This window comes from Onthophagus taurus, chromosome 5 (genome assembly GCF_036711975.1).
Source record: "Onthophagus taurus isolate NC chromosome 5, IU_Otau_3.0, whole genome shotgun sequence".
NCBI classification, from domain to species: Eukaryota; Metazoa; Arthropoda; class Insecta; order Coleoptera; family Scarabaeidae; genus Onthophagus; species Onthophagus taurus.
In genome coordinates this window covers 2,620,330-2,647,839 of record NC_091970.1, presented here as the reverse complement: position 1 = coordinate 2,647,839, position 27,510 = coordinate 2,620,330, and the positions used below count along the sequence as shown (strand labels likewise).

The 27,510-nt window shown below is 35.3% G+C and overlaps 1 protein-coding gene and 1 long non-coding RNA gene across 7 annotated transcripts in view; one reads left to right on the top strand and one right to left on the bottom strand.

The window, feature by feature from the left end:
- Nucleotides 1-27,510, top strand: part of LOC111426588 (jim lovell) — a 123,342-nt gene that overhangs the window by 28,579 nt on the left and 67,253 nt on the right. For 4 of the 6 annotated variants that reach the window (XM_071196202.1, XM_071196203.1, XM_071196206.1 and 1 more), the window contains one exon: nucleotides 1,314-1,513. In XM_071196202.1, the coding sequence (XP_071052303.1) occupies nucleotides 1,504-1,513 (10 nt within the window). In that variant the 5' untranslated portion in view covers nucleotides 1,314-1,503. Of the gene's footprint in view, nucleotides 1-826; nucleotides 913-1,313; nucleotides 1,514-27,510 lie in introns of those variants that run through there. The other 2 variants (XM_071196205.1, XM_071196207.1) reach the window with 1 other exon arrangement.
- The window catches only part of LOC111426591 (uncharacterized), an 85,215-nt gene that overhangs the window by 23,355 nt on the left and 34,350 nt on the right, over nucleotides 1-27,510 (bottom strand). The window lies entirely within an intron of this gene.

Below are 27,510 nucleotides of genomic sequence, written 5' to 3'. Positions count from 1 at the left end.
TAAATGTTTTAACTCGAAAATTGGCGATAATGAGTCAATTTCGAGATTTAAGGATTATAACAAAAAATTAGAAATAGTTGGAAAAAAAAAATTATGGATTAAGTTTTAATGATGTTTTAGTAACATTTTTTGCTAAAATCATTTTCATCAATACTCTTTAATTTTTGAGATAAATCCATCTAGTTGATAAATATCTTAAATTAAATCCTTTTCGGATTTTAAACCCGCCACGTTCATAATAACCATAATCGGATTAAAATCGCATCATCATAACGATTTAACGGTTCATTACAAACAATTTTCATCCACAACATTTTCCCCCAACATTTTTAGTTTTCGAGATATAACAAAATTTTTAATCCAAAAACTTCAAATTCGAGATTTTGGGACTTTATCCTTTATAACTAAATATTTTAAATATTTAGAAAAAAATCTTTTATGGATTCACCCTTTATAATGTATTATAAGTAATTTTTATTAAAATCATTTTCATCAACACTTTAATTTTTGAGATAATCATGTCAAATTTTAAGTTCATGATGACATTGAAACGTCACTTTATAACGCATTAAAATGGCATGGCCGAATTTCAAATCTGCCAACCTCAAATAAAAAAAATTTAATTTTTCGCTTAATTTTTATCGCAAATTCAACTTAATTTTTATTCATTATTAATCCCAACTCGATTTATTAAGGTTAATTAACGCTTTAATTAATAAATTTAGTTTTAATTAACTTTAATTTCAATTTTAATCATTTTATTTTAACTTGATTTTTTTGAGGTTATGTTAGTTTAGTTGTCATTGTCAAACGTTTGGGTTACGTTTGAATTTGTGGAGTTGAAATAGCTTTATTTAATAAGTTTTATTACGTTATAAGATGCAAATCACTTTGTTTTTGGTACTATTACATGTAAGTGAGAATCTCATTAAGCAGTTTATTAAATTTCTCGATAAGATTAGTATTTCGCGGATAGATGAGGTTAAAAAGAGGATTAGATACAGTGACAGTACGATTTTCCGGTGAGAACGTGACGGTCAGGACAAAGCGGGTTGAGATGGCTGATAACGTAGCCTCCTTCTGCGAGCAGCAACAAAGAGAAGCGCGCGGTCGGGCAATCACACACGAAATAAATAATTATTGGTGTGTGACCGGCCGACAGTATCTTTGATCGGAATCTTCTTTGCCGATCTCATTAACCATCAACTTAGAGGCATAGCTCACACTGTTATGATCACAAGGACCGCTTTCAAATCTTTAATCGTTAATTAAAACCAACAATGATGACATTAATTTTATTTATTTGATTTTAGAGGAATTAGCTCGAAGAATTCAAAGTTATGCGAACAATAGACGAGAAAAACACGTCATTTATCTGGACGTGAGTATCTTGAGGATTGGAGCGTGAAGATACATCGTTCGATGAAAGAAGTCGTGCGACCTTTAACCCGCGATTAAAGATCTTTCCAATTGGTCTTCGACGTATAAAAGACATCTTCTTCTATGATACTAAGTAAGTATAACACTTGTAAGTATTAACATATGAAATTATTCGACTTTCGTTTCAATTGCAAGCTAAATTATCTCCCAATCAATCGTATGAATAGTGAAATTTAACCCAAATTGGCTTAATTGACTTAAAAAGCACATACGCTGTTTTAAACTAACTTTCTCTTTAATCGCGTTCTGATTTATTCGTGTTTCTATTATGAATTATAATTTTTGTGACACCTGCTTATTTTTGTTGTTGGAATCCTTTGAGTAGAACGGAAATGGAATTTTGTGGTCAACGAAATCGTTCAAGTATTAAATTAAAAGAGGTTCGAAAAGTGTTTAGATTGCGTTTTGGGGAAATAGAGGTTGGTGGCGAAGGAAAAAATCCCACGGGAAAGGAGGCGCTTAGTGCTGAACCCGGTTTATTGGCGCTCCAGGATCTTTCCCAGAAGTGCGGAATCCGCGCGTCATCACGCGTCCATACGCCAAGCACAAACTTCATTGCCTGGCAACCCACACGATATGTGGATCCTGCGCATGTTCCCTGTGCGAGGAGAACGCACATCCTGATTCTCGGGGATCTAGAAATCCCCATCGTTCAAATCTCTTTACTCACATCACACACATTTCGAATCCAAAATTTCCCCCAAACAAAAAATTGATTAAAACTCTTAAGCGATTATAATACATTCGTTACCGGGAAAGATCGTCGCCGTCGTCGTAGTCGTCGGTTAAGAAACGTTGAGGGTGGGCAAGGGATGGTGAACGAGAGGGAGGAGGGGGGGAGATTAATTAAAGAAAAGGGGACGCGGAAAAGAGAAAAGGGAGCCGGCGGGGCTCGGAAATAAGACGTGGATATATTGTGCAGAAGAAGGATTTATAATGTGGAGGAATGAGTAGAATTTATTTTTGATGTCTGCGAGTCGGCGGGGAAATTTTAATTGTGTTTTAAGCTCCCCGGGCGGGCGGTGGAGGGCGCGGGGCCGTTACCCACCAACGAACCCCCTAAAGACCCACCACCTCCAAGAAGACCCACCTCCAGAAGGCCCACACCACCACCGCCGCCCTCCTTAAGGGGTTGCGCTCGCACTTGAAATATTCACGAGTTCTGATCGCGGATGAAATATGCAACTTCTGAGTGTTTTCTCCTCATACTGTTCTAAAGAACGAAACGGAATAAGATTTCGTTAAAAAAAATTTTAATAAATTCATTTAAAACAGTTTTCTGATAATACAAACATTCTAATTTATCAGCAATTAACGAGAAATGATCAAAAATATCATTAAAGCAATCTTAACACCAGTAGAAATTGTGCTGTGTTATCGGAAATTGAATAAAATTGATTATTTCTTAGTTTTCTGATAACAGAGATGATCTAATCAATCAGCCATTTGGAAAAAATATCAGAAATTACATTAAAACAATTTTAAGACTAATAGAAATTTTGTTATAATGCTATAAAACTTATAATAATAATTTTTGATCAATTTTCTGATAATGGAAATATTCTGATTGATCAGAAATTAAAAAATATATCAGAAATGTTATTAATGTAATCATAATACCAGTAGAATAAGTGCTGTATTATCAGAAATCCGATAAAATTGGTTATTTCTTAGTTTTCTGATAAAAGAAATGTTCTAATTTATCAGTAATTTAAAAAAAACATATCAGAAATATCATTAAAGCAATTTATTACAAATAAAAATTGTTCTACATTGTTAGAAATCTGATGAAATGTCTCTTAGGATAAGGAAAGCTGATAAAATTGTTCTGATTTATCAGAAATTTCTGCCTGATTTCTATTCGTACTGTTTCTAAAGAACGAAACGGGAATAACATTTCGTTAAAAAAACATCTTAATAAATTTATTTAATTTTTTTTGAACTTCCTAACTAACAATTAAAAGCGAGTTCGCAAGAAGCAAATCAAAAAATAAGGTGGCTCTAATAATAGGATGCGCGAGAAATATCATTTTGCAACCGCGAGCCTTCATACTTTTGTAAGTAGGTATACTACACGGGCTCATAAGCGTATCTCGAAACGATCTACTATTTACATAACCTCGCAGTACCTATACACAGTGTGGTGTTTGCTTGAAATGTTATAAAAAATGATTCGGTTGGAATGTATCGCGTGGGATGGTCGAGAAAGACGAGATTATGTGAGAATATGTCTGGTTTATTACAAATGATAGGTCTCGAAGGTGACGTCATCGAGATATTTTCAACAAAATTTGAATATTTTTCTTTAAAAATGTGTAAATCGTCAAAAAAATTTTCAAAACACGAAATATTTTTGATCAAAATTAATCAATTATTGTAATAAGTTCAGTTGATGATGGCATAAAATCTCGAAATCGGCCTTAAAAATAAATCAAATATTAATTAGGAACTTTGGACATACTAAATGTGGAGTTAATCAGCTTTGTTAAAGGTGTTATCAGTACTTGAACTAAATATTTTAAGAACGTCTTATAACAATTTCTTTTATGGAAAAACATTGGTGTGGTGTGTAAGTTCAATATGACAAAACTACTTAGGCTGGTGTTATACATATTCTGGAAGATTTCAGAAATCATAGCCGTGCTGTTAGGATTTGTTACAGTTGCTTTAGTTATTTTAGAGCAGCTGAAAATATATCAGAAAACTTTTAAATATTGCTACAGATTGTTCTGTACTGTCGGAAATCTGTTAAAATTGATTATTTATCAGTTTTCTGATTATAAAAAATGTTCCAAATGATATATCTATCTATATTTTTTTTAATTCGTTCGTACTAATACAAAGTTAAGTAACATAATATATTGCACTACCTCGGCTGTAAGCGACCTGTATTAAGTCGAGGTCGCTTGCTGCCGAGGCGGTACAACACACTCCACACCAATACGAAGTTAGGCAACACATATTACACTGCCTCGGTTTCAAACGACCTCGGCTTAATTAGTCAAAAACATGGATTTCACCATTTTAAAAGAAATACAGTGAATTTCACTTAAAATGCAATATATAAAAACTATCTAAGTACCTACTTAGGTAGCTACTTTATCCCACATAAAAAGCAACATGTCTGAATGTTTCTAGTTCTAGGTCTAATGTGAGTTCTAGTGACAGTGGTAGGTAGCGTCTAGTGTTAGTTCTAGTTTTACACTAGCATTGTTACTATGTAGAATTAACACTATACCTAGAACTGGAATCATTTGGGTTTAGCCACACGTCTCTAAAGGCGATTAAACCTGAATGATTCTAGTTCTAGGTATAGTGTTAGTTCTAGTTTTACACTTGTACTGTCACTAGAACTAACATTAGACCTAGAACTAGAAACATTTGGGTTTAGCTGTACGTCTCTTAAGACAGCTAAACCCGAATGATTCTAGTTCTAAGTATAGTATCAGTTCTAGTTTTACACTAGTACTATCACTAAAAGTAACACTATACCTAGAACTAGAATCGCACGTCTCTAAAGACGGATACGTTCATAATAACAGCGTTCATAGGGAGTTGGATAACCTTATACTGTAAATGACGATATGATACAGTGTAAATGATACAGTGAATCGACGTCAATGTCATTTCTGGTCATTCTGTAGTTCTAGTATTGCACTAGCATTATCACTAGAACTAATATAAGACTAAATTCAAAATGAAAATCTAACTTTTATGATGATGAAGGAAAACCTAACTAAAAACTGTTGTAGAAATGTAGTTAGTAATCTTGTGGAAGTTCTTTCCAGGAGTATCTACTAGCGCTGTGATACCAGTGATTGGTATTTTGGATGCAGTATCGCGTCTTTCCAAGTAGATCGTAGTTTTTACCAGTATTATCTAGCATTCTGGAAGCAGTAGGTAGCCTTTTAGAAAGTATATCTCTTATTTCCAGGTAGTTAGTGTTTTTAAATCAGTATTTCGCCTTTCCAAGTAGATAGTAGTCTTTTCCTGCAGTATTTAACGTTCTAGAAGCAGTAAGTAGTCTTTGGGAAACAGCATCTCCTTCATCCAAATAGTTAGTCTTTTGCGAGCTATTGAAAAACTTAAGTTTCATTTAATTTTTGTTTATATTTTATTAGTTAAAGTAAAAATTATATTTTCAAATTATTTCGTTATTTTTCCGAATCATTTTTGAAATAAAAAATTGTATCGTAAAACTCTTCACAGAACACAGTTCGATTCTCTAAAAAAACACGTGTTTTCATTCCCTTCCTTAATTCATTTAAAATAAAGCTCAATAACAAAAAAAATTCATTTAATGAATGAAAAAAAAAACGTTTTCATTCAAACAATTCAGTTTATACAGTAAAATTTCGAAACTATCATAAAAGTTATTCTATTTTTCTTAAACACCAGCAGTACCTAGTATTCTGGAAGCAGTAGATAGCCTTTTGGAGAGTATATCTCGTATTTTCAGACAGTTATTAGTCTTTTGGAAGCAATATCTAGTCTTTCCAAGTAGATAGTAGTCTTTTCCAGCAGTATTTAGCATTCTGGAAGCAGTAGGTAGCCTTTTGGAAAGAATATCTCGTATTTCCAGATAGTTGTTAGTCTTTTGGAGGCTATATCTAGTCTTTCCAAGTAGACAGTAGTCTTTTCCAGCAGTATTTAGCATTCTGGAAGCAGTAGATAGCCTTTTGGATAGTACAACTCCTATTTCCAGACAGTTATTAGTCTTTTGAAACAGTATCTCCGTCTTCTAAGCAGTCAGTAGTCTTTTACCAGCAGTATCTAGCATTGTGGAAGCAGTAGGTAAGGTTTAGAAACAATACCTCTCTTTTAAAAGCAGTTTTTAATACATTGCCAGCAGTATCTGTCCTTCTGGAACCAGTGTCTAACGTTTTGGTAGCAGTATGTAATGAAGTAGGCATTAGATTTCTATATTTTTATTGAACTAAAACTAGAACTAACACTAGACCTAGAACTAGAAACATTCGGGTTTAGCCGTCTTAAGAGACGTGCGGCTAAATCCGAATGATTCTAGTTCTAGGTCTTGTGTTAGTTCTAATACTGCACTAGTAAATACTAGAACTAGTGTATTGCTTTTCTAGTATTACAAATAATAAATAAGATGATAAAATTTTGGAATGGGTCAAAAATAGTAATTAAATATAACTTTTTTAAATAAATTTAAGATTATTGATGCAACAGAAAAAAACGAGTCAATATAAACTCGACCGACGTTTTAAAATACTGCAAATTACAATCGATGTCTCCGGGCTAAGATCGTCGTCCTATCTCTTTTTCCCTTATTCGTTATCCTTCGTTTCGTAACTTTTTTTTGTTTTAGCAACTTTCTCGTTCGTTTTTCCCTTTAATACTCGCGGACGTAGTCGCAATTACTCAAGAGGAAGGCACAGAAAACGCACCGGTTTGGCCGCCCTGTGATCTACACAGCGACCACGTGTGATCACGTATTTGATTTCTTCCTACCGGTCTCTCCGCCGACGAATTACAATACAACAATAACATCTCCGAAGACAAATTAACCCACGTTCGACTCCATTATTGCCTTTCATGCAATTCTAGCAGATCGAAATTCACCTTCGTTTTATTTAAATCTAACGGAAAAAGAAAAAGCGAAAAAAAGCATTTTTTTTTTAAATAGAAAATTATTGTCCTAAATTGATGTACTACTAACGTCGTTTTTAACTTGATGGAAGGAACCCAAAACGGTTCCCAGAACTAATTGAAAACGGTTGATGGATTTGAAAAAAAAAGCCGTTTGGTAAATACTGTGACTACTTTATACCTAGTAGATATAAATTGGTGGTAAAGATAATCTAAGGAAAATCTAATTTTATTAATTGATGAATAAGAAGTTTATTTAAAGTTTATGTGGAAACAAAAAAAAATAAAATTGAAACGAATCCATTGTTTTGGGTGACAGGTTCGTTTCCGTTTAACATCTAAGAAGAGACCTTCGAAGACCACAACACATTGGACTACGACGACGACGTCGGAGAGAAATTTAATTACGATGAGGTGACTCGTCGAAACCGTTTGCTCGATTTCGAATTCAATTACTGCATACAATGGGGCCACATATATGCTGCTGCTGCTGCCCCCTCCGCTTTTATCGTTCGCGGTCCCCATATGTGTTCTTCTTCTTGAATAATTGTTGTTGTCGATGACCGTTGAATCGAATAGCCAACGTGATTGGACCGCAACTCACACATTGTATACCTCACGGAATTGATTAAACCCGTACAATAGATTTTCCGGATACAGCGCCATCTTCGCTTAATAATTAGAATTTCCGAGAAGATATCTTTGGTTATAATTTAATACTCCCTCTGTACCATAATAAGTATCGTTTTGATATAAATTTAAGCCCCAAAATAAGTGTTGCTTATTTAAACTTTAAGTTAATGCATTAAAACTTTTTGACAATATACAAATGTCAGTTTTGACCTTAGATAGAAGTTCAGAACGTTAGATACTGCTTTTAGAAGACTAGATACTGCTGGCAATGTATTAAAAACAACTTGGAAAAAAGAGATATTGTTTCCGAAAGTTACCTACTGCTTCCACAATGCTAGATACTGCTGGAAAAAGACTTCTAACTACTTGGATGAAGGAGATGCTGTTTCCCAAAGACTACTTATTGCTTCCAAAACGTTAAATACTACTGGAAAAGATTACTATCTACTTGGAAATGCGAGATACAGATTTAAATTGACTAATAATTGCCTGGAAATAGGAGATATCCTTTCTAATAGGCTACCAGAATGCCAAATACTGCTGGAAAGACTACTATGTACTTGAAAAGGCGAGATATTGCTTCCAAAAGACTAATAACTGTCTGGAAATACGAGATATAATACCCAAAAGGCTATCTACTGCTTCCAAAATGCTTGGTACTGCTGGAAAAAGTCTTCTAACTGCTTGGATGAAGGAGATGCTGTTTCCCAAAGACTACTTACTGCTTCCAGAACGTTAAATACTACTGGACAAGATTACGATCTGCTTGGAAAGACGAGATACTGCATCCAAAATACTACTCACTAGTATCACAGCGCTAGTAAATACTCCTGGAAAGAATTTCCACAAGATTACAACAGTGTTGGTTTATAGTTAGGTTTTCCTTCATCATCATAAAAGTTGTCTTTTCATTTTATTTCTTTTGCACAAGTCCAATATGGTACTATGGCTGCTTGTCATCAATCTGCTTCCCACTGTTTCCAAACATTACATACTATTGGCAAAAAATTGCAAACTGCTTGGAAAAGCCTAGATACTGCTGGCTAAAGGCTACTTACTACTTGCACAAGACTAAATATTTTTGCCAAAAACTACTTATTGCTTCTTTGTAAGTGGGCCGACGATTTTGAAGTTGCCCAAAACATCTCAACCTTAATAATAATCAAATGGCCGTGATAATCAAGGCGGCCGGTCTCTTCGAAAGCATCTGTGGTTACTTTTTCATCCATTTCAAGCGATATATTCCTCTATTCTTTGCGGCGTTTACATTTATGACAATTATTTTGGGACGGATCATTTTTGTTAAAAAAATGATTCTAATTCTAGGTCTTGTGTAAGTTTTATTGATAGTGCAATACTAGAACTAACAGAAGACCTAGAACTAGAATCATTCGGATTTAGCCGAACGTCTCTCAAGACGGCTAAACCCGAATGTTTCTAGTTCTAGGTCCAGTGTTAGTTCTAGTTTTAACTGTTATTTAGTACTAGATTTTATGTGTTACTATACTTTTTTATTAAAATTGATTAAATAGAACGATTTGAGGTTAAAAATCCTTCAATTTGATTTTAAAGTTTCTAGTTCTAGATCTGGGGTTAGTTAACTAGCGCTACCTATCTATGTTGCTTTTTATGTAGGACAAAGTATATAATTAAATGCTGGTGGCAAAAAACTACTGACTGCTTGGAAGAAGGAAATACTGTTTCTCAAAGACTATTTACTGCTTCCAGAATGCTAAGTATTGCTGGTAAAATATTTCTAACTGCTCGAAAGAAGGAAATGCTGTTTCCCAAAGACTACTTACTGCTTCCAGAACGTTAAATACTACTGGAGAAGATTACTATCTACTTGGGAAGGCGAGATACTAATTTCAAAAGTTGTCTTTTCATTTTATTTGTTTTGCACAAGTCCAATATGGTGTTCAATCTTCTTCCTACTGTTTCCAAACATTACATACTATTGGCAAAAAACTGCCAACTGCTTGGAAAAGCCCAGATACTGCTAAAGACTACTTACTACTTACACAAGACTAAATATTTTTGCCAAAAACTACTTATTACTTGTTTCTAAGTGGGCCGACGATTTTGGAGTTGCCCAAAACATCCCAACCTTAATAATAATGAAATAGCCGTGATAATCAAGACGGCCGATGTCTTCTAAAACAGTCGTGGTTATTTTTGTCGTCCATTTTAGACGATATAGCTTCAATTTTGACTATTCTTTTTGAACGGATCTTTTTTTGTAAGTTAAAAAAAAGTTGTTGTTGAGATTTTTGTGAAGACAATTAGTGTGTTAATTAAAAAGTGAAGTAAAATGCGAGGGGGGCCCCGCGTATTTTTGAGGGGGACACGCATTGGACAACGTCCACCACGCCTACGCCCCTCCTGCGCGCCGGACGACAAATAAAATTATTTGGGGCGCCGCCGCCGGCCCTGCTCTGACTCCGTCTTCGTTCGCGAAAAACAATACACGCCGCGACGCATAGGCGGTGCCCGGGCCCGGGCGAAGACGTGACTTTTATTGGTTATTGATCGACTTTTTTGTCCCAGTCGCCGCCACTGCTCCTCAACCATCGCTCGTCCACCACCGAGTATGGAATTCCAAAAAAAAGCAAAAATAGAAATTTTATGACTTAATCGATGCTTGGACGCATAATTAATAGACAACCATGTATTACACGGAGACGGAGAATGTGTTGATGTGCATCAACACCGACACCGTTCAATTATTCAAATTTTAACGTTTTAACGGCGCGTTAAAACGTTCGGCCTTCCTTGTTCCGCCCGCCACGGTATTATTCAAATAGCCGTCTGTTGAAAATCATTGTAAAAGATAATCATCGGTGATCCCGAGATATACGAGAATCACGCCCCCGAAGATCTTGGTTATTTTCTGCAAAAAAGAAAAAAACGATTCGGAAGAGAAGGATAATTAAAACGTTATTGGGCTGATTGTGGCGGTGCCCGCGGGCAACTCGCGAAGTATTTCCACCGACCAGGTTTATGACCGAGACCCGGTGATCGTTATTGAAACCAATTTTTTCAAAACTCGACTAAAAACCACCCACGGAGAAACTATTCCCGATCCTAACTTCTTATTTTACATCCTCCGGCTACGCTAATTACTCCTTCCACGCCACCATCCAACCAATTAACGATATACGATACCGTAAATCATTGACCAGATCAGATGAGTGTATTAATTCTAATATTATTATTTTAACTTCAATTAGTTAGTTTCTATTTAACTTTACAGTGTTGAGTTACCAACAATTTAAATTCATAAATATAGCTTAATAAATCGATTTTGACGTTTTTTTGGAAGTCGTTGAAACACATCGAGAACAAAAAAACCTCATTGGTGTATGTCAAAATTGTCCTAATACATTAAAAACAAACCGTAGAAATGTTAAAGAGGATGAAATTATTAATAAAAATGATTTTGACATTTTTTTGAAGTATTTGAAATATATCAAAAAAATAGAAAAATTTTATTGGTGTAAGTCACAATGGTTTTAATCGATTAAATACAATCTTGTGATACTTAACGAAAATGAAGGAAGTAGAAAAATTATTTTTGATCTTTTTGCAAGTATTTCAAAGATTCCAAAAAATGGAAAAAGCGTATTGGTGATTTTATAACACAAGCGGGCGCGTGTCATAAATTTTATGACATCAGGTTCCTATTAATAAGTATTACGTTATTTTTAATAAAACAGTTAAAACACATTTTGATAGAGTAAAAATATTTATCTACAACTATTGAATTATCTATTCGTTATACATTTGATTTTTGACGGGTAATGACACTCATTACCCATGACAGACAAAGTGTTGAATAATGAGGCCATTATTCCACAGTTCTGACACTGCCTACTAATCAAAAAATAAAATATTAACAGAAATGACAGCTTTCTTATATTGAGGTTATGTCTGAAATGACTATCAAGTTTATTTTTTTTTCAAAATTAAATAGTTGTAGATAAAGTATAGTATTCAACTTGCGTATAATGGATGTTACCCACTCAGAGTACATTACTTCATCTTCGTGGGTAACAGCCTATATAAGTCGTAATATATGAATGCAGTAACCATAGTTACGAAATTACTGTGCACTTGCACTGTCGAATGTTTCTGATTCTGGGTCCGCTGTTAGCTGTGACATGGGTATCAACTGGACTAGAGCGTTCTGCATAGTTCACGTGTAAAAGAGTGATAACCAGTTGATAACCATGTCTAACAGTCAGTGACATACACTAAACCTAGAACTAGAATCATTTGGGTTTAGTCGTCTTGAGAGACGTGTTAGTTCTAGTGATAGTGCTGGTGTAGAACTAGAACTAACACTAGACCTAGAACTAGAATCATTCGGATTTAGCCGCACATCTCTCAAGACGGCTAAACCCGAATGATTCTAGTTCTAGGTCTTGTGTTAGTTCTAATTTTAGCTCAATTCGAATATGCAACATAGTGATATCTTATGTTAACTAGCGTTACCTACCACTGTCACTAAAACTAACATTAGAACTATTAGACCTGGAACTAGAATCATTCGGGTTTAGCCGTCTTGAGAGACGTGCGGCTAAGCCCGAATGCTTCTAGTTCTAGATCTAGTGTTAGTTCTAGTTTTGCACTATCACTAGAACTAACACAAAACCTAGAACTAGAATAATTCTGGTTTAGCCGTTTTGAGAGACGTGCGACTAAATCTACTGCTGTAGCCTTAACTTCGTAGCACAAGTTTCGACTTTGTATTAAAATAATATAAACTTCTAATGTCCTTCGTTTAAAAAATTCATTGAATTACATTTCAGGAGCTGAGATATTATCATTTTCTGGGGTGTATGTAGACTTTATTGTATCACTGTATATTATAAAAACGAAAATTGTCATAAATTTTATGACAGCTCGATGATTAACCAGCTTATAAAAACGTTTGTGGAAGCACAAATATTTGGATTATTCTGATATCTGTATTATTTGATCTAATTATAGCTTAAAAGAAGAAGAGCGTGCGGGACACGAAGCCCCACGGGTCTCGCGCGCTGGAGGTCCATCACTCCTCCACCTGTCTACCAAGACGAGACTCTTTACACCTTTTCCCTTCTCTAAATCGCCTAAATCGCTTTCGGAGGCGTTAACTCACTTCTTCATCATTTCGAAGTGAATCACGATTAAAATCGTTTTTTTTAACTCTAAATCTATACATTATGTTGTTAAAACCAAAACGCTGATGTCGATTTTCCCACCCTTCTCCGATTTCCATGGCGACGACTGGGCCGTGTAAAAAAAAGCTCATCAAACGGAAGAAAGCAATCGTCGCGCGAGATTGCAGTGCGCGAAACTAAAACGTTGGGCTGCTGCAATGAGTTGTCACGACGTGCCAATCGATAGATGAGGGGGCAGCACTGCTGCTACCCGCCTCCGGGGCTATTAACGTTTTCGCCCCGTTTCCTCCACTACTCCTTTAAGATTTTTAAGAGGTTTGATGGTTTTTCTTGTTTTACATCGACGTCAATATAAACAGAAATAAAAGAAAAAAACATATTTATGTAAATCAATATTTTTTTCCTCATTGTTTTCAACACTAACAAATTGCCATATTGTGTCCATTCCGTTTTCTAATGTCTTACACATCCAAAACACAAATGACCGAAGCACGTCCGAATCCAAGAACAAAATCTTACCACCCGTTGACACGGTACAGTATTCTAGTCTCATTATATCGAGGTCGTGTAGTTCACCGCGTAGAACGACATTTCTAAGGTACCTTATTAAGAGGGGACGAGATGATGCTCGAAGACACACGCGGGGTCACGTGTCCGAAAGATACACCCCCCTCCCTCTCTCCATCCCGCCCCGTCTTTAAATTAATGAGGAGAGTGCCGCTCGATGAATGTTATCTCGCGACCACTCGGTTTTATTTCTGTTATTAGTTGACTTACATAAATAGAAAAAGAGTTACCTAATAATATAACCTAAGGGGGAAGAGGTCCGTTTTAAACGCATTACAACCACAATTCCCGTTAACAACGAAAATTACATTCAAAAGACTTGGGTTTATAAGAAAAAACGTGGAGGTAATGAAAAATCCTTTAAAATGAGTACAAACTCGATGGGGTTATCTCTATAAATAACCAAGATATTAATAAGTTAAATAAATCGATCGTTAATTGTTTTTAAGGTTGCAAGTTCTGATAAGTTGGTTGTTTTTAAAGATTACCTCATCGTGTTTGGGCTCATTTCAAAGGATTTTTAATGAAGATTCTCTCCTTTAGAGTTTCTGACCACTTGAGTACAGGGTGGTTCATATTCGATGTCCGAATAGGCTATCTCGGAAACTATAAGAGTTAGACAAAAAAGTAGCTTACATGTCATGATATCGTTTTTCAAAAAACTGCTATTGCCAAAAACCTCAAAGCGCTATCGTCCCATAGAGGCCAAAATTGAAAATATCGTAAAACCAGTAAGTGCAATTATCTTGGTTATTATTATAGGTGAAGTATTACAACTAAGACATTATATGGACACTTATTTACAGAGAATATGATGACGTAGTCAAAAAAAAATTTTCGGTTTTAGATTTTGAGATATTATGACAATTTTCGTTTTTTTAAAATGAAAGCAACCGCTGACTATTTGCTTATTAAATTCGTTATTTTTTTCTGATTACAAAAATATGGGGTTAGACAGGTCTTTTTCTTATTGTTTTAGAATAAAGCTAAAAATAAACTTTTTTTTAGTGTCGTCAAAGAAATTAAATTTACAGTTTCCTGTAAATTACGGTACTATAACTAAAAATTATACTACTAAAAATTTATATAAAATTTACTTTATTTTCTTATATGTAACATTCTAACATGTTAAACATTTCCTAATTTTCGTAATCCATCTTAAAAAACAAGATTTTTAATTTTACACTTCAGAAAATTCTGAAGTGATCTGTCAATGATTTATTAAGTCATTTAATAATAATATTAAATATTAATAAAAAATGTCAAATAATGCAATCTATTCCAACTTTTGTGTAAAACAAATATAAATTAAATAGTTCAACAAACATATTTGTTTTAAATATCAAAAATATGTTTTTTCAATTTTTAGTTATAATTTACAGGAAACTGTAAATTTAATTTCTTTAACGACACTAAAAAAGAAGTTTATTTTTAGCTTATTTTTATTTTAAAACAATAAGAAATAGACCTGTCAAACCCCATATTTTTGTATCGGTGGTTGTTTCCATTTAAAAAAACGAAAATTGTCATGATATCTCAAAATCTAAAACCGAAAATTTTTTTTTGACTACGTCATCATATTCTCTGTAAATAAGTGTCCATATAATGTCTTAGTTGTAATACTCCACCTATAATAATAACCAAGATAATTGCACTTGTTGGTTTTATGATATTTTCAATTTTGGCCTCTAGGGGAAAAACAAAAGATGATAACGCTTTGAGGTTTTTGGCAATAGCGGTTTTTTGAAAAACGAGATCATGACATATAAGCTACTTTTTTTCTAACTCTTATAGTTTCCGAGTTAGCCTATTCGGACATCGAATTTGAACCAGCCTGTACAGTGGATCCGACTTTGCAATGAAGATTACAGCAGCTACATATATTAGAGTCTGGCACACGATTGGTCTAAGGTTAGCAAGTTTCTGTTCTCCTCAAGCTTGTCTTCAACATTTTATTCATAAAAGAGCTTGGAAGCGTTGTTTAATAAAAAATTTTAAGGAAATAACCTTTGTGAACATCCTGTATAGGATGGATCCCGTGGTTTGAAGGTCCATATGTTAGGCATTTATGGGTTTAGATCAAAATTTTGTTCATGAATCATCATACATTACAGAGACACCTGTATATATACTTATATACAGGGTGGTTCAGTTTGTAATCGGGAAACTAATAAAAAAATAATACTATTTTTCGAACAAATCTTGTTTAGAATTGATTCAGTAACAACTTTCGTTAAAACATTTTATTATATTATTTCGTTTTAACATATAAAAAAAAATTGAGTAAGGTTAATTTTGTTTACAAATGTCAATCACCCTGGAAAAGAATGTTAGGCCAGGTCAGTTTTCTTTTGTAATAACAATTAACCGTGAAGGAATGTCGATCATCTCGAGAAAATTTTTGATTGTAACCAAGTCAAAAACAATTTTTTGTTATTAATTTTTGTTTTAGTGCAGTAATAAATAAGTTTGAACTGAAACACATAGAGTTGGTACTGAAGACATGTAAATATAAACAGAGAACAACGGGTTGAGGTGCGGACAAGCTGATTTATCTGCGGCAATAACATATCCAAACGCGCGAAATTGCCAAGAGATTTATTTCGAGCGCTTGAGAAGTCAATTTGCCGAAGCCGGACCAGGTTGAGAGTGGTCTTTCTTCTTTTTGCCCTGTGTGAGAATGGTACGACAACGTTATTGCCTACAATTTGTCAAAAGAGACGTCCGGTTACGATACTTATTTATCGTTTTCACCGTAACTCTTCGTTTCGAACACCGAAAACCTACTTAAAACAATTTCATTTCGTTTACTCAAGAATTATTTTATTTAAGAATTTTAATAGATTCGCTAAAATCGATTGAAATTGAGATTCAGAGACGATTCAGATGGAGAGAGTTTATGTTTCGGGGTCGTGAAGGTCGCGACGCGAACTTTGCCGGTTAAAACTTGCAAACAGCCGCAGTTTAGGGCTCTGAGGCTATGCGTGCCATCCACTCGATTAGACCGATAGTTGAGGGCTGGGGATTTCGTCCCCGTGTCTAAGCTCGAGTTTCGAGTGTTACGTAACCGTTTATTTTACACTTAAACTATTTTGATTAACCGCACAATTAACAATTAAAAAATAAATAAATTAGCGTAAAACATATGATAATGTATTATAGATTACAACACCGTAACAAAGTTTCTTAAGAGTTTGTTTCGGTTTTGTACGGTTTTTGGGTGTGTTCTCTTGTGGCGATGATGATGGCTGCATGCAAATGGTTCGCGTTGCTTCGATTTATAGTGATTTTTGCCTCGGACAGCGCGGTGCGCTATGTCGGGTCGTTGTTGCCGGGCCTATATTGTTATTAGCATTGCGGTGCACCCACATGCCATTTCGCCGTGGCCCATTGTTGGCCCGGCATTGTCCATACACACTGCACCCATCTCGAAAGAGCCCCCCAGGGCTACCACGGGCCCCTCATCTCTCTATCGGCCGCCCGGCCCCGTAACATTTCGAGAGACGCGAGCGCGCGTGTCTTTCACCTTCCATCCTATCCTTCCAAGCCCCGTTTTCAACGTTCCTCCTCACTCTACAGATATTTATTTATTATTCGAACCCAAGAATTAGCAACGTAGGCGATTGTAATCGAACTTATCGCCCTTCAACTCAAAACCGATTACTTCCGTTTCCTTATACTCGTTTTATTTCATTTTTTAACACATCATCCGATTCAATCGAATCGAAAAAATGGGGGAGAAACACTGTCCGAAAGCTGACCCAGAAACCAACCCTTAAAACCGTCATCGCGATTCCTTTTCACCCTCCCTTTTGTAATCGCTTTTATAAATCGACATTCGATTGCCTTGCTATTGAATCGAATCGAACCTATTTACATGTCAACTAATTTTTTTTTATCAAACCCGCTTATTTATTAAATGCTTATTTACCGTTTGCTAAAAACAATAGAAGCCCGAATAAACACCCCGCTTAATTATAAAACAAACGAATGTCTAGTAGCGGCGAATGTGTATAAAGCACAATTTACTGACCTAATCGGAAAAAGCTCTCTCTCTCTCCATGGACCAACCGCGAAAAGGGGTTGATCTCGATCCCGTTCCTCTCCTAACGAGCTTCGTAAGCGTTTATATCTTTATGCAAGCGAATAAATAAAGATCTCCCTCAATTGCAAAGCGAGAAAAAAGGTTTCCTTGGAGAATTCTTATTAATCACGTATTTAAAATTAAATACAATTCATATTTTGTGTAACATTTTTTGTTATTAGTAAGGCATGTTAACAATATTAAAGAGAGCTGTCTCATTAACATATATGAGATTCGTCAACATCGTATTTGGCCTTTCTCGATATCTTCAGCTCTTTTTAACATTGTCCTTAACCTTCCTCAACCTCGTCGCTCGTCTTTAGCTTTCCTTAACATTGTTCTTGACATCCCATAACATAAAAAAATTATTTGATAATAACCCAAACAAAACATACAAGCATCCAGTACTAAATAACAGCTAAAACTAAATTAATACTACACCTAGAACTAGAAACTTTCTAGTTAGTCTAGTGTTAGTCTAGTTTTAGTTCAATGAGAAATATAGAACAAGCTAACGCTGAATAACAACTTAAGCTAGTTCTAAGTGTAGTAAGTCTATATCGATGTTTTACTGTTATCTTTCTTTTTGATGATGGAATTCGATTTTAATTCAAGAAGAAATGACGAAATTAAACAACAAATGAAAAAATTATTTGAAAAGAGTCCAAACACGACTTATTTATCTCTAGCCGTTTCGGAGATATGAATTTTTAATTAAAAAAACAATTGAATTTTTTTTCGTTTGATAGTTTTTAACCTAACTTTTTTGGGTTTTACCGGAAATATATCGAGTTTAGTATCAAATCGAAGGATTTTTAATCTCAAATCGTTCTTTTTAATCTATTTTAATAAAAAAAATCAAAAAATTATTTGAGAATGACCCAAACAAGATATACAACCATCTAGTACTAAACAATAGCTAAAACTAGACCTAGAACTAGAAACTTTTTAGTCCAATGGGAGATATAGAACAATCTAATACTGAATAACAACTTAAGAGAAGCCAAATAGACCTCGATCTGAGAAAAAGAAACTGTTTTTTGTGTTCTGGTGTGAGAACACAAAAGAAGATGTGTTAATTATGCTCTCAAATATAACGGGAGTGGGAAGAGACTTTTATTTAATTCAAACGTTGATGGGTTGCAACTCAAAATAGAAAAAGCTGCCGCCGACATTATCGTAAAGCATACTTTGCATACCCAACCCACCCCAGCATCCATATCTATATAAAAAAAGGTGATTTGAGTTGGTGGTTTAGATCGAATTAGTTTGAAATTTCTAATACTCTACGTAAACAACATCTTTTATTTGCTGGAATGTACGTGGGCTGCTTTATGATTGGGTTGGTTCCTTTACTTTAGACTTGGGTTGGTTCTCTTACTTTTGATTAGGGTTGAGTTGGGTTGGTTCAGATATGGGTTGAGTTACGTCGGTATTAAGTTGGTTTGAAAATGAGCTGAATTTGTAGGATAATACTGCCCTCATAAAGAAGAACGCGATATGTAACAAAAACATGAAACTGAGAAAACACGTTTTTTGTGTTCTCTCTCAGCCTTTAGATATGTGTCATAAAAGTTTACTTTTTTGGGTAATTAACATCAGTTTCACGGCGCTTCTGAATATTCAACCTTAAACAGGACGCTAAAATATGATTTCTTCTTTCTGGTTCCGTCAAACTCCAAAAGTTTAAGTTAATTTGTTGTCTCTGATTTTCAGATATAACTGAAATGCACTTTTTCCTACATGAATTAACTGAACAAGGTGGAAGTACTTTATGTTTTTCAACTAGTAGTTTTAACTTTCTTGCTTTTTCTAATCTAATTTCTTCTGATTCTCTCTTCTTTCTTCTTTTTCTTGGTTCTCCATTTTTCTTGAAACCATTGGGTGCATTTCGTTTAACTATTTCGGCAAGTGGTCGGTTGTCATCGGAGTCAGAACTTTCTACGACTTTATAATTTTCTTGATTTTCAATATTTTCGATTCCTTTTTCCATTCCTTTCTTCATTTTCTTTTCTCCGGTAAGACCCTCGTGTCCTTTATCATCAGATTGTTCATCGTGCTCCAGTTTTTCAGCGTCTTTTTGACCATCTTCTTCATTTTCCATTATTTCAATTTCCATTTCGTCAGTATCGTTTTGACGACCTATATAGGTATTATGTATTTATTTAAATATACAAAATACAAAAAAAAAGTTTCAACTTGCCATTGAAAACAATTACACAAGATAAAATCAGATTAATTTGCACTGGCACAGCTAAAACTCAATGTCATCTTGTTAGAATTATTAAAACAATTGTTGTAATGCGAATGTCATAACGTGTGTTGTTGCTATAGAAAATTTAGGCGTTACTAAGAAAGAGCGCGGTATTTTTTGCGTACTAAGGATGTCCGCGGTATCTTTAGGCGCGAATGGGCTTCATACCGCGTTTATTCTTAGCATTGCAAATATACTGCGTTTATCCTTATAAATCCTGGGAGTTTTGGTACATACGGCAAAAATCGAATATGATTTTACAAGGTAATATTAAAGATACGACAAATTTAGTTATTACACGATTAAATAGATGTACGATAAACCATATTATGCCCTTAACTCAAATTTGAACAATTTTGAACATACCGCGTTTATTCTTATGAGGGCAGAATACATAGTTAAGAAACTAAAGGCGAAATCTAAAAAACATCAGCAAATGTTTTCTAGGATGCATAATATTACTATACACTACAATATCATGATACTCGACCAACTAATGGTTTAATGGACATTTTGAGTGCAAATTTTGCAGCATATAATACGCACCAAGACAGTACGTATACAGCCATATAATGAGGAATATTTAATCCTCCCTTAACGTCATTAATGATATATATCACTCAATACCATCCTTAGTTTTCCTCGGCATTGTCTTTGGGTTTCCCCAACATCTTTTAACATCGTCTCTGTCCTTCCTTTACATTATCTATAACATCTTTCAACATTATCTCTTTCAATATCTTTTTTCTGGCCTTCCTCAATATCATCTGGAACGTCTCTCAACACAATCTTGATCTTTGCATCATTGTATCTATCTTCTAACATCATTTTGACATGTTCCAAGATCATCGCTGAGCTTTAACTTTAATTTTGACTTTGATTTCAACTCTTCATCATTTATTTTGAATGTTATTGATGAAGCAAGAATATTCATTTACAATTAGTAAATAATTGAAACGGGTTAATCGGTTCAGTTATTACCTAACACCTGGCGGTTAATAGGGATCGGTTCGATTCGTTTTTTTATCGCGAGTCTCTTATTGTTGTTTGTTAAGTAATAGTTATAGACGGAGTGAATAGAGAAAGAAATTGTAACAATTAACGCGATGACCCGAATGTATCGGGATGGATCTCTTCTTTGGACGAAGAGCACAACACAGCAAAGAGAACGGTCTCCGCTGGTAGAACAATAAAACGTTAAATCATTTCGTCCGAGAGCCCCGGGGGGCCCAAATAAAATCAATTGCTCGTATTACTCAATTGAATGGCCGCGGTCAAACACGCCTAAACAATGATGGAGGGATGTGAAAGCAACAAAAACAATCAGTAATAAAAAAATTTGTTATTAAAAAAAATGTTATGGGAGATTTTTTTTTAGCAGAAGAGAGAATCGAAGCGAGTATTCTTGGTCCGATTTCGATTTCTCATGGTTCGCGGGTCTTCGGTTAACCGGGTTTCCTTTGGCGGCCTCCGCCGCTGATCACATCGGTCTATATTAATGAGTAATGATGCACGACCCGGTCGGACATATACAATCATTAGTAACAAATAGCAACAATAATGGCCGAAATGATATATGCGCCGGCCGCAGCAGCTCCTCACGCGGGACGATTGTAATCTTCGTTGCGGGTCGTGTGCCACGAAGAACAAATCCAACCTCACCAACATTTTATTACTTTTTTTGGAATCATTAAATTCTTTTAAACATTATTACTTCTACATACAAGTATATAGAAGTATATAGAAGGGTTAAGTTGGTGGTTTTGAGGGGAAGAGAGGTTGGGTTTGAGGAAAAGGAGAGAGACGTGTTCACATGGTCCTGCCGGTGGGGTCACGTTCGCTCTGAAACGTGACTGATCCTGCTCTACGTTAGATTAGACGCGGCGGAGTCCGTCTTCGGCAGGACACGCAGGACGATTATGCAGGACCGTGGCCTCTGGCCAAAGTGAAGCTTGGTCGTCTCTCCTCCTCCTTCTTAAACCCCTCGGTTCACTGAATAATCAATTTTATTATTATTTGAAATTATTTCAACCCATATTTCTTATCTAAACATGACAAGTAAAAAAGCGTGTATGAATAAGAATGTGTTTTAATTTTTATCTAACGTCCAAAACAACCGGAGAATGCTATTAAGAGTATCGATTAATCTTAAAAAAAATTATATACGCACACATTAATACATAACGTCTTAACACAAAAAGAAAGTAATCCGTCTACGTCCATTTTCCTCCTGTTATAAACTCGAAGAAGATTTCGTCGTCGATTCTAAGAGGGAGAGAAATATGAGTTCGTTAGGACAAAAGCCGTTTCGCCCGTTCGCATTTTAATAATACATCGTCGTAATGCGACGACGGAGCGGGGGAGGGAACGGGAGAAACGGTACGGTAATAATTAGCAGGGTAAAAAGTAAAAAGTCGAGAGAGAGAACGCCAAAGAAACAATAATTACAAGGGGATGTGATTTAATTAGAATCTACTCGCGACGACGACGTCGAAACGCGCAAGAAACCGAAGAGAGGAAAGCACGAGGAGAACGCCGTCCAAGTCCAACCATTGTTAACTCGTGCGTCGTCTCACCTGATGTCCGATGCAATTTCCTGTTCACGCTTCAATAATTCGAATCGCGCGCTAAAAAAGATACAAAAAAAATGACTGTGTTGCCCAGAAGAAACGGGGCAGGTGATGCGATGAACGAAGACCACAACGGCACACGTGATGGTTTTGGCCTCGACTTATTCCAATTATTCATCGTGTGTGTGCGGAAAATTTCGTAATATAGCAAAATCTCGAAGATGCAAAAATTATTAAACTAAAAGTAAAGAAAATCGGGGATTTTAACACGAAATTAAAGAAGAAATCAAAAAATTATTTGAAATGAGTCCAAACACGACTTATTTATCTCTAGCCGTTTCGGAGATATCAATTTTAATTAAAAAAAACAATTGAATTTTTTCGTTTGACGTTTGATGGTTTTTAACCTAACTTTTTTGGGTTTTACCGGAAATATATCGAGTTTAGTATCAAATTGAAGGATTTTTAAATTCAAATCGTTCTTTTTAATCAATTTTAATACAAAATTATTTGCGAATGACCCAAACAAGATACAAGAAAGTTTCGGGTTTAGCCGTGCGTCTTCAGACTTCTGTTTCTAGGTGTAGTGTTAGTCTAGTTTTACATTAGCACTATCATTAGAATTAACACAAGACCTAGAACTAGAATCATTGGGCATAGAGAAGAGGGAGACTTGAAAAAGACTGAACATAACCTGGAAAGATAGGAGAGATTAGATTGAAAAGAGAGAGACTAGAAAAAGACTCTAAAGTCAAGAGAAAGACTGAACATAAACTAATAATACAGGAATGAGGTTGTGCAGAATGAATTAAGATTGGGAAAAAGATATAAGTGCAAGAAACATGCTGCACAAAGAACAAAAAACTGAAGAAAAGCTGGTAATTGCAGAAACAGGTTGAGCAGAAACTAGAAAAAGGCGAAAAAAGCTAGTAATAGGGCAAAAAAGTTGAATAAATCCTGGAATAATACACTTTTCATTCAAAAAAAGGAAATAAATAGAGAAGAGAGAAACTTAAAAAAGATTAAACCTAGTCTGGAAAGCAAGAAAAGACTAGGAAAAGACTTTAAAATCAAGAGAGAGAGTGAGCATAAACTAATAATACAAGAATGAGGTTGTGTAGAATGAATTAAGATTGGAAAAAACATATAAGTGCAAAAAATATGCCGTAAAAAAGTGAAGAGAGACTAGTAATTGCGGAAGGAGATTAAGCAGAAACCAGAAAGAGAAGAAAAAAGCTAAAAATAGGGGAAAAAAGTTGAACAAATCCTGGAATAATACCCTTTAAACTCAAAAAAAGGAAATAAATAGAGAAGAGGGAGACTTGAAAGAGACTGAACCTAGTCTGGAAAGATAGAAGAGACTAGACCGAAAGGAAAAAGACTAAAAAAGACTCTAAATGCAAGAAAGAGACTGAGCATAAACTAATAATACAAGAATGAGGTTGTGCAGAATGAATTAAGATTGGAAAGAAGATATAAGTGCAAAAAATATGCCGTAAAGAGAACAAAAAAGTGAAGAGAGACTGGTAATTGCGGAAGGAGATTGAGCAGAAACTAGAAAAAGAAGAAAAAAGCTGAAAATAGAACAAAGAAGAAACTTTGGTCATCAAGGCTCCTGAACTACCATCCCAACGAGATTCCCAAAAAGATCCCTCCACAATTTCTATTGGATTCTATTCTATTTTACTATTTTGTCCGTTATATCGAGATTTTACTGTTATTTTTTTTTGATGATGTAATTCGATGTTAATTCAAGAAGAAATGATACTCAAAGTTACAAATTCTCAAAGATTCTTCCGGTAGATTACCCTTTAGCGCGGGGTCTCTTTTAATTGCATACGAATCTCCCTCGTTCCGTGTATAACCCATCGACTTTTCTTAATACCAATTCGCGAGAATTCGTGCCCACCCGGGCAACAAAATAACTTTAAGATAACTTAAATTGTGTCCTCCGGTATGCATTCCATTCGTTAATCGCACTACATTACCCATCTCTTTAACCCACCCCCGTCGAACACAAGAAGAAATATAGAAGTGGAGTCAAAGAGCGGATAACATCGGACCTTCGGGGGCTAATTTCCCGAATCCTTGCATTTCCTCACTTCCTGTCCGCCCTTTTTCCCACCGTCGGTCGCGTCGAGCCGAGCGGTGTTTTACACGCGTCACCGGAAGTGGGATCGCCTTCGGTCGAAACCGCTCCTTTCAATCAAAAAACAAAAAAAATTTATCAAATGGAATTGGGAGAAAGAAAAAAAGTAATTGGAAATCCGAAAATCCCAAATATTCATATCCCTCACGTGTAAACCGCCATAATCCTCGTTTTACATACGTTGAACGGGTTTCTACGGTGGGGGTTGAATATTCAGGTTTCGTATTCTGACCATCGTTAACCCTTTCCCCCAACCCCTTTAGTCACCCCCCGATTTCCCTTCGAATTGGGCCGCGTGGTGCAGAATCCCTGCTGCTCTAACGTTGGATACACACGTCCACACTAAGAGAAATACACGGGGCATACGTATTAGGTATTATTGAACGATGGGTTGCGGTTATGAGGGGGGGAAGGGGTCGGGTAGTCGGAGGATCGTGGTGGGACGGGGGGATTCTCGGGGTCCAGTGGGTAGCACGTGCGTGTTAACCACAATCTAACATCCGCCCACGCAAAGGGAGCATAAGGAAACAACACGAGTACGTACGGTTGCTTCGAGTTTTAGTGGAGGGGGAATTCGAATCATTCCACCACACATTATGTTTATTTCAATAAATATATTTTTAAAAATACAACACTAACTTTGTGATGCAAAACCAGGATAATTACTATATATATATATTATTTATCTTCCCAATATCGATATCAGCTTTTAATCCAACAGCTTCCATTACTGTTAATAGCACGTCTATTTTCTTAGGCGCAGTATCTAACCTAAACCGAATTATGTTGGATGTTGACACTAATACTAACTTATGTTTGCCCTATAACATCTTCAACTTTTCTAACGGCCGCTGCTTGGTAGTCTTCATCTTCTTTTGAGGAATGATGATTAACCAATAATCCAATTCTTGACTCATGAATTATGGCAACAGATTGTCCTCGATCTTTTTGGGAATCTCGCTGAGTTGGTAGTTCAGGAGCCTTGATGGCCAAAGTTTTTTTTTGTTTGGATTGGATTGGGTTAGGTTGGGTCACATTGAGAGTCCAAATACAGCCTTACCTCTTCTATGTGTAGATAGATATTCCCCATTATATGGCTTCAATAGAAGTAATTCTCGCCCTAAGTAAGTACTCTTTGACATACTGTCCAAAGAGCACATTGACCATTAGTTGGTATATTGTGCATCCTAGAAAACAGTTGCTGATGATCTTTGGATTTAGCCTTTGTGATATGGTTGGACATAATTTGAACATTGTGTAAGTTATTGTAAAATATTTCTTCTTAGCTATGTATTATCCCATAAATTCAGCTTATTTTCAAACCAACTTAATGCCGAAGTAACTCAATGCATATTTGAACCAACCTGACTCAACCTTAGTCAAAAGTAAGAGAACCAACCCAAGTCTAAAGTAAAGGAACCAACCCAATCACAAAGCAGCCCATTACATTCCAGCAAATAAAAGATGTTGTCAAACTCAAATCACTTTTTTTATATGGATATGAATGCTGGGTTGGGTTGGGTATGCAAAGTATGCTTTACGATAAGTTGGCTTTTTCTTATCAGGCAGCAGCTTATCACATCTTCTGTACCAGAACACAACAAACAGTTTTTTTTTTTTCAGATCGAGGTTTATTTCACTTTTTTTACATGATATACAGTGTGTCCCAGGATAGATGTTACAAAAATGAATTTTATTTTAAGGCTAAGGAATTAAGCCCTGCGTGGTGTGAAGAGAATTTTAAGAATATTTTAAAATGGGCGATAATACAATTTATTTGTCAATATTGCGACTATTTAACTCATTTTTTTCACGGCATTTTTCTTCACTCTGATCTAATCTAAAATATGGTGGTTTAATAATAATAATTTTGCATAGTGCCATAATTTTTCATTCTGAACAACTTTCCTTAAAGATATTTTGCCGTACCATGAACAAAAAGCTTACTTTACTTGAACTAAAAGTAGTTTTCGCTTCGCTATCAAGGCCGAGTTCATTTTCAAAATTAGAAAATATACGTAAAATTCTCTCCATAGTTTTTTTAAGGCATTATACCTCTTGTAACATCTATCTTGGGACACACTGTATATGAAGCCTTATTTTTGATTTCAAAACATTATTAACAACTTAGTAGCTGACAGAAATTTTTTTCAAAAATGCCTAACTTTTTTTCTCCATTGCCAAATTTGGATGTTGTAATCTCGTCGTGTTAAGTAAGTCATTCTGTATATTTTACAATAAACAGAACTCACTACGTCCAATGGATTCGATTAATATCGTCAGATGAGTAATTAACAAGGAAATAGCTCCATTCCAAGCACAGATCTCTCCCTCTTCTTTCCATTAGATTTTGTCGAGTACCAAGAAATTACAAGGAATCTTGACAATCAGGATAAGATTTGTCTTCTTCTACATTGGTGATTATTGCTGTATTTTCCATCTCTTTGGATTTCGCTTTTTTTGTTTTTGACATAATTAGTTGCTGGCTATTCCAAAGATTAACTAGATGATACTGTCCTCACAGATATAATAAGTATTTATATAGTATATAAAATATTAAATGATTTTTATTTAAGAAAGGTAATTGCAAAATGCTTAAACGAGTATAAGGTGGGATGGAGGGGAAACAAAGCAGGAAAAACTGCACGAAATCAATCGTTTTACGGTTGCAAATGTGATTCGTAGAAAAAGCGGCACCAAACCGATAGAAAAACTCCGTAACGGTCCTCCGATACTTTCTAACCATCCGCCGTCATTCAGAGCATAAATGATTTCTCGGTTTTGCGCGTTTTCTTCCCACAGCCGTCGCCGCTTCACACTTCGAAGCGGGCAAGAACTCGACAGTTAGTTCGACACACTCAATAAGCTCTATTGAAAGTCGCAACATTTTTTCTTTTTTCTTTTTTTTTGCTTATTCCATTCAGTACAATTTTGTTGCAAACTTATACTAAATAGTATTCGAAGTTTTGAATTTTTTTTTGATCTAGAATATTATGATCGTTTTATGGCACACATTTGACGGCCCTAATGAGTGC